The 14,763-nt window shown below is 46.3% G+C and overlaps 1 protein-coding gene across 2 annotated transcripts in view; it reads left to right on the plus strand.

Moving 5' to 3' along the window:
* Positions 1-14,763, plus strand: part of SYNE3 (spectrin repeat containing nuclear envelope family member 3) — a 90,230-nt gene that overhangs the window by 46,272 nt on the left and 29,195 nt on the right. For both annotated transcript variants that reach the window (XM_083732368.1, XM_083732369.1), the window contains exons 9-15: positions 1,286-1,460; positions 3,388-3,570; positions 3,754-3,897; positions 5,357-5,491; positions 7,982-8,143; positions 9,558-9,721; positions 12,582-12,705. In XM_083732368.1, the coding sequence (XP_083588494.1) occupies positions 1,286-1,460; positions 3,388-3,570; positions 3,754-3,897; positions 5,357-5,491; positions 7,982-8,143; positions 9,558-9,721; positions 12,582-12,705 (1,087 nt within the window). The remainder of the gene's footprint in view (positions 1-1,285; positions 1,461-3,387; positions 3,571-3,753; positions 3,898-5,356; positions 5,492-7,981; positions 8,144-9,557; positions 9,722-12,581; positions 12,706-14,763) is intronic.

Consider the following 14,763-nt stretch of genomic DNA (forward strand, 5'->3'; position numbering starts at 1 on the left):
ATTGTATACAAAGGGAAATGAGAATGTTGCTGTGCGGTGTCAAGTGAGATGAAAACTCCTCACTGTCTCTAGTTTAGCTAAAGCAAAAGGTTTCTCTCAGGGAGAATTAACACCCAGGAAATGTTTTCTCCAAAGATGTTTCTCCATTAAGATTGGCAGCTGCATCTGGCCAGGTTCCATCCAGCTAGAAAAAAGTGTTTTGCCAAGTGTTTGTAAAGCAGCAAGTAGATTCTGATTTGGGGAAGTCGTTGCTAGTTTCTGCCTGTCTAGGTCGGAGGGGGAGAGGCATAGCTCAGTGCTGGAGCACGTGCTAGGCATGCAGAAGATTCCGGATTCAATCTCCAGCATCTCCAGACAGGGCTGGGAGGGACTTCTTACTGTAACCCTTGAGAGCCACTGCCAGTCAGTACTAGCCATGATGGTTGTGCTCTGCCTCCACTGCCAGAGGCTTTATCCTTCTGAATTCCTGTTGCTGGGATTCACAGGTGGGCAGAGCGCTGTTGCACTCATGTTCTGCTTACAGGCTTCCACAGGCATCTAGTTGGTCGCTGTGAGAACAGGACGATGGGCCTGATGCAGCTGTTCTCCATGTAGACAATGCTGTGGTAGGCGAACCAGTGGTCTGTCTTGAGCAATCTTTGTTCCAGTTGCACAGGCCTGCTTATGGTAATTCCACACGGCAGGTGCACCAGGAAGGAATGTGCATCTTGGTATCTTAAAAATAAAGTAAAAAAGGTTTTGTTGTTCCTCTGAGTGGCAGAGGCAGCTGCCCGGAAGCAAGAAAACGGGTTTATTATGAAGCAGAGACTGAACTGCCTTGTGTCAAAAGAGCAAAGCACAGAGGGCATTGACCATTTGGCTTCCAATGTAAAGGAAAAGCCAGGCCTTTCTCCCTCTCTCTCCCTCTCTCTCTCTCCCTATTTCTCTCCCTCTCCCTCTCTCTCCTTCAGCTTTGTAGCATAGTTGAAATATACTCAGAGTCGAGAGTGGATGTCATGCTCTTTATTCAGCTCATAGGGGTGAGGAGGAATGGACTTTCCCCCAGAATGTCTGTTTATATACATTATTTACACAATTGGTCCCACGTGATTGGTTAGTTCTGGGATTCTCCTGTAGACCAATCAGGTTGCAGATTCACTTCTACCTGGAGCTGGATTGGGTGGCTCCTGTGGACCAGTCAGACTGCTGCATTCTGAATCTTATTGTTCTAGGACCAATCAGATTGCTGCATTTTGGATACTATTCAGCTGAGTACGTAACAGTAGTTCTATGCCTGTTTTTGCAGCCTGAAGAAGAAGACCTTTAAAATGAGCACCGAGACTGAGACGGAACTGAGGCAACGCTTTCAAAACCCCGTGAGAGAGTTCCAGCTGTGGAAGCCATCGGCTCAGAGGCTCCTGGACACTGCGGCGAATGTCTCTGACCCGGCCTTGACAGATGCTTTTCTGCATCAGATAGAGGTGACAAGATTCTCTGCAGTTCTTGAAAGCCTAAAACTTGGTCAAGCACATAACCTGTTTGTGTTCTCACACACAGACAAATAATTTGCTGACAAGGAGACATGACACTGATGTTTCTGCAACCACTGGGCAGCCCCCGTTAAAGGAAGGCTTCTCTGTTACTATAGGAAACAACATTTATTATTAAATAATTACATGCTGCTTAATTCCCGGATGGCTCCCAAGCCATTTCGCGAAACATAAAACCAATTGCCCAATGTTGTTAAAATACAGAACAATTAAAAATGCACCATAATTAAAATGCACAATGAAATAGTCCCATTAAAACATAAAAATATAAATGGCCATGATTAAAATGTGCAGCAAAACAACCCCGTTTGTTTTCAACCCACAGTAATGGCTGTCATTACTGACAGTAATGATAAGATCTGGATGCAGCGAAGAGCCCTAAGTTCTGTGCATGGAAACACAGCTCCCTTTCTCCCCAAGTCAGCAGAATCTATCAGTGAGGAATAACAACAACAACAATTTATTTATTTATTTATGCCCCACCCATCTGGCTGGGTTTCCCCAGCCACTCTGGGCAGCTCCCAACAGAATTTTAAAAACACGATACAACATCAAACATTAAAAACTTCCCTAAACAGGGTTGCCTTTAGAGGTATTCTAAAAGTCCGATAGTTGCTTATTTCCTTGATATCTGATGGGAGGGCGTTCCACAGGGCAGGTGCCACTACCAAGAAGGCCCTCTGCCTGGTTCCCTGTAACCTCACTTCTCACAGTGAGGGAACCATCAGAAGGCACTCAGCACTGGACCTCAGTGTCCGGGCAGAACGATGGAGGTGGAGACACTCCTTCAGGTATACTGGGCCGAGGCCGTTTAGGTCTTTAAAGGTCAGCACCAACACTTTGAATTGTGCTTGGAAACGTACTGGGAGCCAATGTAGGTTTTTCAGGACCAGTGTTATATGGTCTCGGTGGCCACACCTAGTCACCAGTCTAGCTTCCGCATTCTGGATTAGTTGTGGTTTCTGGGTCACCATGAAGGTGGTTAGAGGTGGACAAGTTGTCTTTTGGGGAAGAATTCCCATCGCTATGATCTTCTCACCAAGCTATCTCTCATAAACAAACCAAGAATCCCAGGCCACGGTTTGAAAGCTATAGAAGATTTAAAACCTTAAACAGCCTGGGGCCAGGTTACTGGTGTGTGCACATAAGAGCAAAAATTCCCTACCAGATCAGGCCAAAGGACCATCGATTCCCAACATCCTATTCTCGCAGTGGCCAACCAAACCTGCAAGCAGAATCTGTATGCAGCAGTGCTCTCCCTACTTGCAATTCCCAGAAAGTGGTATTCTGCTTCCTTCAACGGTTGGAGACAGAACATAGATTCCATAGCCAGTAGCATTTTTTCACCCCAACTAGTACAAATCTACCCAGTCCCTGATATTGAGATCTGAGAGCTCTGCTTTCTGGCCAGTCACCATTGAGAACATTTATACCATCACCTTTTCTCAGTGAGCTCACGGTGGCAACCCATGTAAGTTAAAGCAATAACTTAGGAGTTTTAAAAACAAGCTAAGAACAGCAACAGTTGTTATAAAATACCAAACCAAAGGTATTCCCTATCACATTCTATTGGACTTGGAAGCAAGGGTTTTATTGGTGGACACAGGACACGGGGCCTTTTTGGTGTTGGCACCGCAGCTGGGGAATTCTCTCTTCAGAGAGATTTGCCCAGCCTGTTCCTGTTTTCAGATGGGCTTTGAAAATGTTTCATTTCCTGGAGGCTTTTATATGCTAGGTTCTCAGATTTTCATGTGCGTTGCTGCATTTTTGACATGCGCTGGACTTTAATGGTGGGGTTGGTGTTATTTTGGAAAGCAGGGTACAAATTATTCATGTGAAAATGTGTTCTCCCCTGTAGGCATTTCTGGCCGAAAGCTCCCGCTTTAAGGAGCAGTTCATGATGTTGCAGATGAAGAAAGATTTCCTGGGCAGCATTTTCGAGGCAGAGAGAGCAAAGTCGCTCCTGGCTGAAGCAACTGATGCCGCAAAGGAAACGGAACACTTGCACAAAAGTCTGCTTCAGAGCAAAATCAGGTTGCAGGTGAGACACTTCTATGGACTTTGCTCTTAGGCCACGGGATGAATTCTGCGTTTTGGGACCATGAGTCCTCTTGTTATTTGATACACTTGTATGCTTTCATGTGAGTCTGGCAGAGTAAGTAGCGGAAGGCAATCATGCCAAACTGTGTGAAATAAAAAAACAATCTTCTCTCTCTTCGGTTAGGCTTTGGTGTCTCAGCATAAAGACTTTGATGCGGTCTTCGAGCCTTTGCAGAAGAAATTGTCTGCTATCAGAGCCAAGTTGGAGGCAGAGAAGGAACCATTGCCTGACCTGGCGGGCAAAGAAGCCCGGCTGCAGAGGCTACAGGTAATTGGACAATTCCTATTCAGACGAATTCTGTTCTGGTGGATGTCATTACTAAGGCAAAAGAGCACCATCAATCCACAGGGTGTTTTTTGTGGAGTCACAGGAGCGAGAGATCCCATGCAGTGTAGTGGTCAGCGCATTGGACCTGGAGTTGTGGGACTTGGGTTCAAATCCCTACACAGCCACAGAGCTTACCGGATAGCCATGGGGCCTATCACTCTCTTCCCTTGTGTCTATTCTGCTTTGCAAAGTTGTTCTGAGGATAAAAAGAGAGAGAGCATGTCCACCAGCCTGTCTGTTTGTAGGAAAGGTGGGATAATTGCAATTCCTTCATTTTGAAAGCTGAGACTCTGAGGAGTTTTCCTTACCTCTGTACCATTTCTGTATGTGCACCACTGCACACCTTCTCTGATGTCTTTGCAAGGCTCTCATTCTCTCCTACACATATATAGTAATGTACAGAAGAGACTTCTATGTGACAGTGTTCAAAACCGCTGTGATTAAACAAGAACTCCTCAGTCCCTTCCCCAGCTCCCAGGCTCTCTCTGCCACTAGCTCTGAAGTTTAAAATGTGGCTTGAATTGTATGCTAAGCTGCTGAACTGCGGAGAGTGGTGGTGGTAATAAAAGTTAGAGATGGGTGCTCATCGCCCCCTAATGAACATGTTAGGGCATTCAGGTTCCTGACATATTTGTTTGGTTTGCTGGTGGTACTGTTGTTTGAGCAATTCTGCATATGGCATCATGTAAAAGGCACAACACAGAAAATCCTCACTGTGGGGCTTTTTCCCTGATGTGCCCAGTTGCAGGGCAGTTGCTTTGACTGCAGAAGGCTGTTGGTTTAATCCTTGGCATTGCCACTTAAAGGATCTCAGGTAGCAGCTAGACTGGTGACTGGGAGCGGCCGCTGAGCCCATGTAACATATATTAGCTCCCAGTACATTTCTAAGCACAATTCAAGGTGTTGGTGCTGACCTTTAAAGCCCTAAACAGCCTCGGCCCAGAAGTGAGGTTACAGGGAACCAGGCAGAGGGCCTTCTCAGTAGTGGCGCCCTCCCATCAGATGTCAAGGAAATAAACAACTATCTGAGTTTTAGAAGACATCTGAAGGCAGCCCTGTTTAGGGAAGTTTTTAATGTTTGATGTTTTAATCGTGTTTTTAATATTCTGTTGGGAGCTGCCCAGAGTGGCTGGGGAGGCCCAGCCAGATGAGTGGGGTATAAGTAATATATGACGATGATGATGATGATGACAATCATCACCAGGCATTATGCATGAACGGGTGGGACCAGAGCCGGTTGGGAATCCCAACCCCCAATGCCAACTAGTCCCTCCCCTTGATGCCGCCATACATTGCCGACTAGCCCTGCCCCCTGATGCCAATGCTTTCAGTGCAAACATCTCCAGGAAGGGAGACTTCACACGCGGCAACTTGTGCAATGTGAAATCTTCTTCTCCAGGTCATCCAAGGAGACATGACGGAGTGCGCTGTTCAAATCGAAGACCTGGAAAAACTCACGCAGTCCGACCCAGCGCAGATTAACAAAACCAAGCAGCTTTCCTCCAGCTATCAAATACTGAAGAGGTCTCTGGAGGTAAATCAGGTTTCGCTCAATGTTTTGCTTTGTGGCATAGTTTGCAAAAACACTTTGGTTGCAAAGCAAGGTCAGTGAATGGCGTGGCTCTGGGAGACTTTCAAGGGCCAGATGGAGAGGACTGAAGGGCCTCATTTGGCCCCTTGGCCGAAGGTGGCCCACCACTGCTTTACCTCCCCCACTGCCCCACAGTTGCTATTTTCATTGGCGCTAGTGCAAATAGTAGCGAGGGGCAGCGGCACAATTTTCATTACAATGCCTGCCACAAGCCAAGTCCTGCCTGGGCCTCCACACTTTCTGCTGTGGTTTAAGGACAAATACAAAGCCACATTTAACAGTAAGTGTCATTTGCCTCTTAAAGATCACATATTTAGCTTCTGGGGAGCCTGATTCTCTGTGCATATTTGATCGAAAGCAAGTCTAGCTGAGTTCAGTGGAAGTTATTTCCACAGCGGTCCGGGATGCACTCTCAAGACACTTTAAAAAATGGAACTTTTTGTTGTCGCTGCTATGAACCTGGAAGTCTCTGTTCAGTACTTTAAGGCTGCTGATGCGTGGGACATAAAAATCCATCTTGGTGTTTTTCCAAAGCTTTCGGGGGAGGGGGTGTCTCCGCCACTTCAGGCATCGATCTGGCCTTTATATATTGTTGTGCAGAGAATCTTAGTACTAGATCATCCGCACAGTTTATTGCCGGAGGATTATAACCGGTGGAAACAAATAGTGTTATGTAACATAGCGAATCAATTTAGCGTCTAGTGATTTGTTGGTGGGGGAATAAAGGTCTACACTCGTTCTCAAAAGAAACAACAAGCTTGCTGCAATATTTTAGTTTGATGGGCCAACCGAAATCTAAAGGTGGTGATAAAAAATGTACAGTAATGCAGAAATTTGGAGTGGGTTTTCAAGAGGGATAAAGTTGCTTGTAAATGTCAAACTCCTCTTTTAGGAAGACTTAAAAAAAAAAAAAGCACCACCATGAATGAGAACTCCTTTTTTTTTTACACCCTGCATGGTGGTTTGGCTGTTTAGGTCTGTGGCTTTGAGAAAAGAAAAAAGTGTGCCTTGCAGCACAAAAACATACATATTTCTGTGTGCATGGGTGTGTTTATTATATATAATAACCCAGAAATATTACCTTGGGTTAAGAACTTTGCTTCAGGATGGGAACAGAAATCATGCTCCAGTGGCGCAGCAGCAGTGGGAGGCCCCATTAGCTAAAGTGGTGGTTCAGGTTAAGAACAGTTTCAGGTTAAGAACAGACCTCCAGAACGAATTAAGTTCTTAACCTTAGGTACCACTGTATATATTTCCTGTGCTGCATCCTACTTCATCAGAAATATAAATAAATATAAGGATGGGCTGAGCAACCAATTCCATTCCATTCTGGTCTCGCTGTCACTCAGCCATAGGCCTGTTCAAACCCATTGTATGCATTTTGTATACATCTTATGCACACTTCTAGTATGAAATCCAAACTTTCCAGTGCTTTCACCAGTAAAATGTGTATTTTCTATACACCTTCCACATGTTTTAAGTTCTTATTCACCCCCCCAAAATGCACTGCAATATCCTGAGAAGGGCATAATCTGACCTGGAGTTGCGTTCTAATCCACAAATACATTTGAGAGCATCAGTTCACGTCAAGTCCACTGTGAAAATCGGACCAAGCAAGTTCTCCCTCATCCCCAGCAATACACTTGCATGGTGCATTTTTATTCCTAGAACACCACCGTGTGGCTAGCTTTAAATATGCAAGGGTTCTTTTAATTGCGTGCTGGTTAAAGAAAGCTCTCATTTTACTGCTGATGCAGATGTTACTTTGGTCTGCTATCTACCCTCATTTTTCATTTATGGAAAAGGTTTGCTCCTGCCACCAACTTGCAGCGCAATTATACTCATGTCTACTCTGAAAAAAGTACTGTTGAGTTCAACGTGACTTATTGCAATGTGAGTGTATATAGGACTGCAAATAAGGCTCCACCTGCACTATACATTTAAAGCAGTATCACACCACTTTAAGCAGGCATTTTAGCACAAATTTCTCCCAATAAACAAACCCGTGTGCACAAACATTTTCTCCTAATGCAATGAATTTTTGTATGTTACTTTCAATTACATCTTCATTTTTATGCACGTTTTTTCCTAAAATCTGTATTTTCATAAACATTGTTTTGTTGGCAAATTGCGTTGCAAAATCTGGATAAGTGTGAATTATTTTGAAGGATGGCTCAACTGTGTTTTGGTTCTCATATCATTTTAGAAAGTGCTGCTTTGATGCATGTGGTTTTAAAATCATCAAATCAAATTTCTCCCCCATCTCAAGGAGTGTCAGAATGAAACCTGGAGCTGCGTTGCAGCCCAGGACTGTACAATATGCAGGGAGGCCTAAGGCACCATCCTTGCTCACTAGGAGATAACAAGGAGGGCCACTAAGATATCTCTGTTGTGACTGATTACTGATGTGGTTCTCCCTGATGTTCTTTGTAGAACATGACAGCCCAGAGCAAGCACCACGTCCAAGTCCACTGGACATTTAATGACAAATCGTCAGATCTCCTGCAGTGGTTGACGGTGACCAAGCAGAAGTTGGAGTCCTATCAGGATGGCAATGGAGGGTGGAAAACGAACAACAGGGCTTTGGACTTGGAGGTGAGGAACATTTATTTCCTTGTGATGTCATGATCATGCTGTGCAGGTGGCAAATCCGCCTGCCCCCACCTGGTGTCCTCCAGGTGTTTCTGACTACAACTCCCATCAGCCCTAGCCAGCATGGCAGATGGTCATGGGTGGAGAATATTGTAGTCCATCGACATCTGGAGGGCCACAGGTTCTCTATCCTTGGTTTAGGATGAGGGTGAGGAACCTCAGGCACAGGTCCTAATGTGGCCCTCCAAGCTTCTCGGTCTGGCCCTTGGGACTGCCTCCAGATCACATCCCTTCCTCAGTCACACGCTTGCCAAGCCACACTTCCCACCAGCCCTTGCTCTGTGCCCTTCTCAAGCGATAAAGGCTCTCGCTTCTTGGAGGAAAAGGTGGAGAAGTGTGAATGTGTGTGCAGAAGCCCTTGACTTTTGCATGACTGAAATGTAACCTGCTGTACAAAACAAAGAATTACATCCATTGACCCACACCCACCTTTGCCTCTGGCTGGCATTTCCAACCAACCTTGCACCCCTAAAATGTTGCCCTCAAGGAAACGCAGCTGAAAGGGGTTCCCCATCCTGGGTACAGATGGATCCATGGGTGATCTAGCTTGGGGTCCTCTTCTGTTTCCATTTGCAAAAGCACCACCTGTGCATAGACTGTTAGCATCCATCTGTTGGAGAGTTACAGCGTCTGCTGTACCTGTAGAGACTGATTCTGGAGAGACATGTTTTGTTGCATCTGGGGCAGATGAAGGCATCCAGTTGTGCTGCTGCATGGCGTTTTTTCTCTCTGTGCTCCTCCCAGTGGCAATTCCTCCTCTGTTCACTGCTATGGATGCACAGCCTGTCTGTCTGTTTCATGGCACTGTGGTTGTCTGCAAGGATTCCCATAGGGTGGGGTTAATGTTGCCAGTCTTCATGCCACGTTTGCAGACATCTTTGTAATGCAGAGCTGGTCTACCACCGGGCCTAGTGCTGGAAGCCAGCTCCCCATAGAGCACATCCTTGGGGATCCTGCCATCTTCCATTCTGTGGACATGACCAAGCCAGCGTAGATGTTGCTGAGACAGGAGTACAGAATGTGGGCTTAGGAGACCACGCCTTTGTTTGAGACTCTTTCCTGCTATATGATGCCCCAAATCTTCCAGACACAGTGCATATGGAAGGCGTGGAGGCATCGCTCCCGGTGGGTGTAAGTTGTCCACAACTCACATCCATAAAGCTGCATGCTCAAGACGCAAGCCTGGTAGACCTTCATCTTGGTGTTGGACATTAGCACCACATTCTTCCATACCCTTTTGGAGAGGCAAGACATTGCTGCAGCTCCCTTGCCAATATGCTTGTCCTGCTCAGCGTTGATGGAGAGATACTTTAGTGGCATCTACATGATTCTGCGTGTTGTGCCTTGTGCCTTTCAGAGGCTACAAAGTGAGTTTCCAGACAGAGAGATTCAGCTGCACCTCACTGAAGCCCATGGGCAGCTGGTGGCAGAAAACTCTTCGTTGGAAGGTGCTGAGAACATCCGAACCAAAGTGAAGAGGCTAAAGGAATCTTTTGAGTCTCTTGAAGACATGATGTCAAGGTAGGCGGATAGGCAGTTCTGATGTTTTGCACTCCAAGTTGGCTGGCACAGAGGGTGGACGGAGTGAAAGGGCAAGCAAAGCCGTGGTTGCGTTATTAGCTCCCATTTCCTCAACACTTTGAGAGGTCTGTGTGGTTTGTGGGCTTCCAAGAGGCAACTGCTTTGTTAGCGTGAGAACAGAGTGCTAGACCAATTAGCCTTTGAGCCGTTCCAGCAAGGCTCTTCTTATGCCCTTAGGTAGCATTTCCAATTTGAGGCCTGCTGATCCTCATTTGGCAATGTTCTTCAGCCTTGCAAATAAGCCCACTAAAGTTACTAGCCTGCAAAAGTTGCTGGCTGTGGCAGAGGCTTCCCTCCTCTGCCACTCGGCTCAGTTTCTTTTTCTAGTTGCAGAGGAGCGATGGAGAACTCTGTTCCTCCTCCACCAGCCTGTTCATTCACCTGCCGGCAATGCCATGTTGCCCATGGCTACTCAGCAAGTGCTTAAGTAACAGTTCTGATATAGACACGGCACAGGAAGCAGCAGACAGAGTGGCTTCCTTTCTGAGTAACTGCTGCATGAAAGCTCCAAAATGCTGCAGCAGTGGTTCTAGTGTGGTTAAACTGTTTATCTAAATGCACCCCACAGTTTATAAAGCTGTATCTTGGTAACAGAAGGAACCCAGCAGCGTTTGTGCTCTATGGAAGCCTACAAGCAGGAACCAGTTCTCTTCCAATAGGCCCTTTTTATTTTCCGAAGTAGAGAGACGTTTCTGTTTTCATAAGGTACATTTAAAGTACATTTTCCCACACTCCCACAAATCTTAGGAACTGTAGTATTCCCCTCTCAGAGCTACAATTCCCAGGGTTCTTTGGCTCGGGGGAACGTATGCCTTAAATATATTACCGGTATGTTTTTATATATGTCGGAAGCCACCCAAAGTTCCTGGGGCTTCGCAAGACGAAAAGAATCCATTCCGCGAGTCTCTTCGTCTAGCGGTTTTTTTGTCTTGCGAAGCAAGCCCATTGACGACTTATCGGATTAGCGCTATTAGCGCTATTAGCGGCTTTTAGCGGCTTATCGGATAAGCGGATACGCGGCTTAGCGGCTTAGGAAAAGGGGGAGGAAAGGGAAAAAAACCCGCAGGAACTCGCAAGACATTTTCGTCTTGTGAAGCAAGCCCATAGGAAATTCATTTTGCGAAGCACCTCCAAAACGGAAAACTCTTTCGTCTAGCGAGTTTTCCGTCTTGCGAGGCATTCGTCTTGCGGGGCACCACTGTATTATCATCATTATCATTATTATTGTTAACAGTGCTTTTTCCTGGAGGGACGCAGGGGTACACATACCCCTAAACATTTTGTGAATCTGGCCTCTTTGAGGGGCAGTATTTCAATGAGTAGGAAAATGAGAGTACCCCTAAACATTTTTTTTAGAAAAAAGCACTGATTATTATTAATAATAATGCATACCGTGTACATAGCCATAAACTTAAATGATCTTCCCACACTTAACCCTTTTCTGTGTGTGTGTTTCTGCTCCAATATTTAATCACTTGAGCTCCAATAATTCAGCATTAATTTTTAGATCTTTCCCAATGCTGCTGAATAATACCATCTAAGTCTTTATGAATCACTGTGGGGTTCTGGGAATTTGAGCTTTCGCCCCCTTTCCTTTATCCATAACTTTCCTGGCAAGTTGTATGCTTTTCTCCTTTGCCCAGACTTCTACCCCCCACCCCCACCCCACACACATTTTCCAATCTAAGTAGCTCTTTCTTTCCCCACCTCCTGATCCTGTCAGGTTTCCTCATCAGTTCAGAAACCAGCCGCGGATTGTAACCGTTTCCTAATCACAGCTAGGAGCGCTCTGCTAGAACAATCCCCTGGAAAGTAACAATCCATTTTAAAAGTGGCCTTAAAACGGCAAGACCACGTCCAGGGAGAATGAATAAAACCCACTGGCAGGAACTTGTCACGGTATCTTTTACATCTCTGCTTCGTCCTGTGATGCTGCTGTGCTTGTGCTGTTTGGGAGCTGGTGGTCCAGTTGCTAGAGAACGTCAGACAAAGCTTATCCAAGCAAGGTCATCCATGAATCAAGATGAAGGCAGGGATTTAATGCCTCACTCTTCTGGTCGTTCCCAGTGCAAGAATTTCTGCTTGCCAGACAGAATGGTCTCCCCCCCCTCCCCCTGTGCACTCATCTCGGGGTTCTCCTATCCTTCTGGAGTGGATTGGGGGGATTCTAACTACCCTATAGGTAGGTAGGTAGGTAGGTAGACGCGGGTGGCACTGTAGGTTAAACAACAGAGCCTAGGACTTGCCGATCAGAAGGTCGGCAGTTCGAATCCCCGTGACGGGGTGAGCTCCCGTTGCTCGGTCCCAGCTCCTGCCAACCTAGCAGTTCAAAAGCACACCCAAAAGTGCAAGTAGATAAATAGGTACCGCTCCGGTGGGAAGGTAAACAGTGTTTCCGTGCGCTGCTCTGGTTCACCAGAAGCAGCTTAGTCATGCTGGCCACATGACCCGGAAGCTGTACGGCGGCTCCCTCAACTAATAAAGCAAGATGAGCGTCGCAACCCCAGAGTCGGTCACGACTGGACCTAATGGTCAGGGGTCCCTTTACCTTTTAACTACCCCATGCTCCTTCCATCCCTCCTCCTCATCTGACAGCTCCCTCAAGGACACCAGCTCAGGGCTCATGACAATATCGGCCACAGCTTCAACACGCTATATAGCCCATAGGAATCTTTAGTAAGCTTAACGGTTTAGTTGGTGGTCCCAGGATGAATAAGGGAATCAGTGGTGTTTTATAAATGTTACAAGCCTTAGCTTAACTATCTCTCCTCTCCCCTCCCCATCTTCGGTTTGACCATAGTCTCCTCCAGAAAATCTACCCAAACAGGACAACGGTAGATGCCGGCAAGAAAACAAACTTTTCAGCCAACCTGTCATCCCATGGTTTTGCCATTTGCTCTACTGAAGATCTCAACCACTCCTGGGTGAGAAAAGCATTTCAGTCACCTTTTTGCTATGACTTAAGTTTTGTGCAACAGGGCTGGCGAAGGAACAGGTCTGAGCCCCTGTAGCAATTTCACGGCTGGGGTCATAAAGGTGAGAACCTGTTTCAGCCAGAGCGCTGTGTTCCCTCGCTTCTCCAGACACTAGGTCAGGGTTTCTCAAACTTGGGTCTCCAGCTGCTGTTAGTGTACAATTCCCATCACCCCTAATCACTAGTCCTGCTAGCTAGGGATGATGGGAGTTGTAGTCCAAAATCTGCTGGAGACCCAAGATTGGGAAACCCTGCTATAGTTCTCACCAGCTTCTGAGGGTGGAAATCAGATTGGCTCAGATTTGCCTTTGTCAGGAAGCGCATTGTAGATTTGTACCTGTGTAAGATGCTAAATATCTCCGTTCAGTGTATGCAATATGAACTGGGCTCTTCTGTCTGTTATTTTTGCTTCACCCAATTGGTGCTTGGTAGGGAGAACGGTGTGTGTGTGTTTCACAAACTCGGATCTACCACAAAAGCTGCTCTGCTGCACCCCCTAAGCTGGCCTGTTTGCTCACAGTTACAGTGGCAGATGCTGTCTGGTTGCCAGTGTGGAACTGATATTTAGCTGCCAGCGCAAAGCTCTTCTCTTTTGCATTGTACTGTGAACACAGGAAGCTTCCTTAAACTGAGTCAGTCCATTGGTCCATCAAGCTCAGTAATATCCACACTTACCAACAGCAGCTTTCCAGGTTTCAGGTTGGAGTCTTTCCCAACAGTACCTGGAGATACCTGGGATTGAACTTTCTGCAAACAAAGCAGCTGCTCTACCACTGAGCGTTGGCCCTTTCGCCAAGGAGGGAATATGAAGAGGTGGATTTTCCTGTACGCAGTGGCATAGCTCCAACACGATGGGTGCTGGAGCTCAAATCTAGTCTCATAAACTCCCACCTTCTACCTACCAGTCCTAACTGGGACAGGCAACAGTTACTCAATAGGGGAGAAAATGTTATCTGCAGATGGCAATTGGCACACTCCTTTTTTTATTGCCATTGCTTTACATCTTCCAGGACTGACCCCTGACATTGAAAATAGGTGGCAGGACAGAGTGTGCAGGTGCCGGGTCTGAATGTTGCAGAAAGCCCTGGTTCAAATTAAATCCTGATTTTGCAGCAGACCCTTTTTCTTCCTTTTTTTTAAAAAAAGAGGCCCGCGCTGCTTTGTTTTAATTCCGAGCGTGTTTTCTGCAGTTTACAACTCTTCATTCAGCCATCAAACTTTTTAATAGGGAACCTGGGGCCATATACACAGCGGGTGTAGCTTGTAACACTGACATGCAACCAAATGGCAAACACCTTGGGAACGGAGCCTGTTCTCGGCTCTGAAATGTTTTGAATGTGAAAAGCGCCATCTTTTCCAGTACCTTAAAAGTCCTTCTTAGTGTCTCCCCTAAACTGGGGATCTACGTTCGTTTCAGAACGAATGAAGAATGAAATCAAATGGGACTGACTCTGTGCTCAGGGAAACATCATTGCAGATCAGAGAACTCCTTCCTGAGTTCTGCGTTCTGCTCCTTGGTGGTTCTCAATGGCAGCTGGTAGGAAAGCTTTCTGCCCATCAACAAGCATAAGAAGGAGAACTCCTTGGCATCTTCCTGCCCCCCTCAGAACCAAATTTCAATCTAACCTAACAGCAACTTTTGGGAACATTTATAACGGCAGCAGTGGGTTACCTTGTGGGTTGAGCAGAGAGGTTTAAGATCTTTCTGCCCAGTCCTGTGTCACAATAGGACTAATTCTCAAGGATCAACGGTGGGGGTTTCTCTGTTCATGTGGCCCCCAGAAGGCAAAAAAAGGGCTTAAAAAAAGGGTTAGTCACTCCTGCTTTTTTTCCCACTCCACCAATCCAGTTTAAAAAATCAAATAGTGTCCCAGTCTAGTTATTATTTATTATACAGTGGTACCTTGGTTGTCGAAAGGCTCGACTCCGGAACAAATCGACTCCCGAATGCCACAAACCCGGAAGTGTTCCGGTTTGTGAACGTTTTTCGGAAGCCGAACTTCCAACG

This window comes from Podarcis gaigeae, assembly GCF_964106915.1.
Source record: "Podarcis gaigeae genome assembly, chromosome: 1".
Taxonomy (NCBI): Eukaryota; Metazoa; Chordata; class Lepidosauria; order Squamata; family Lacertidae; genus Podarcis; species Podarcis gaigeae.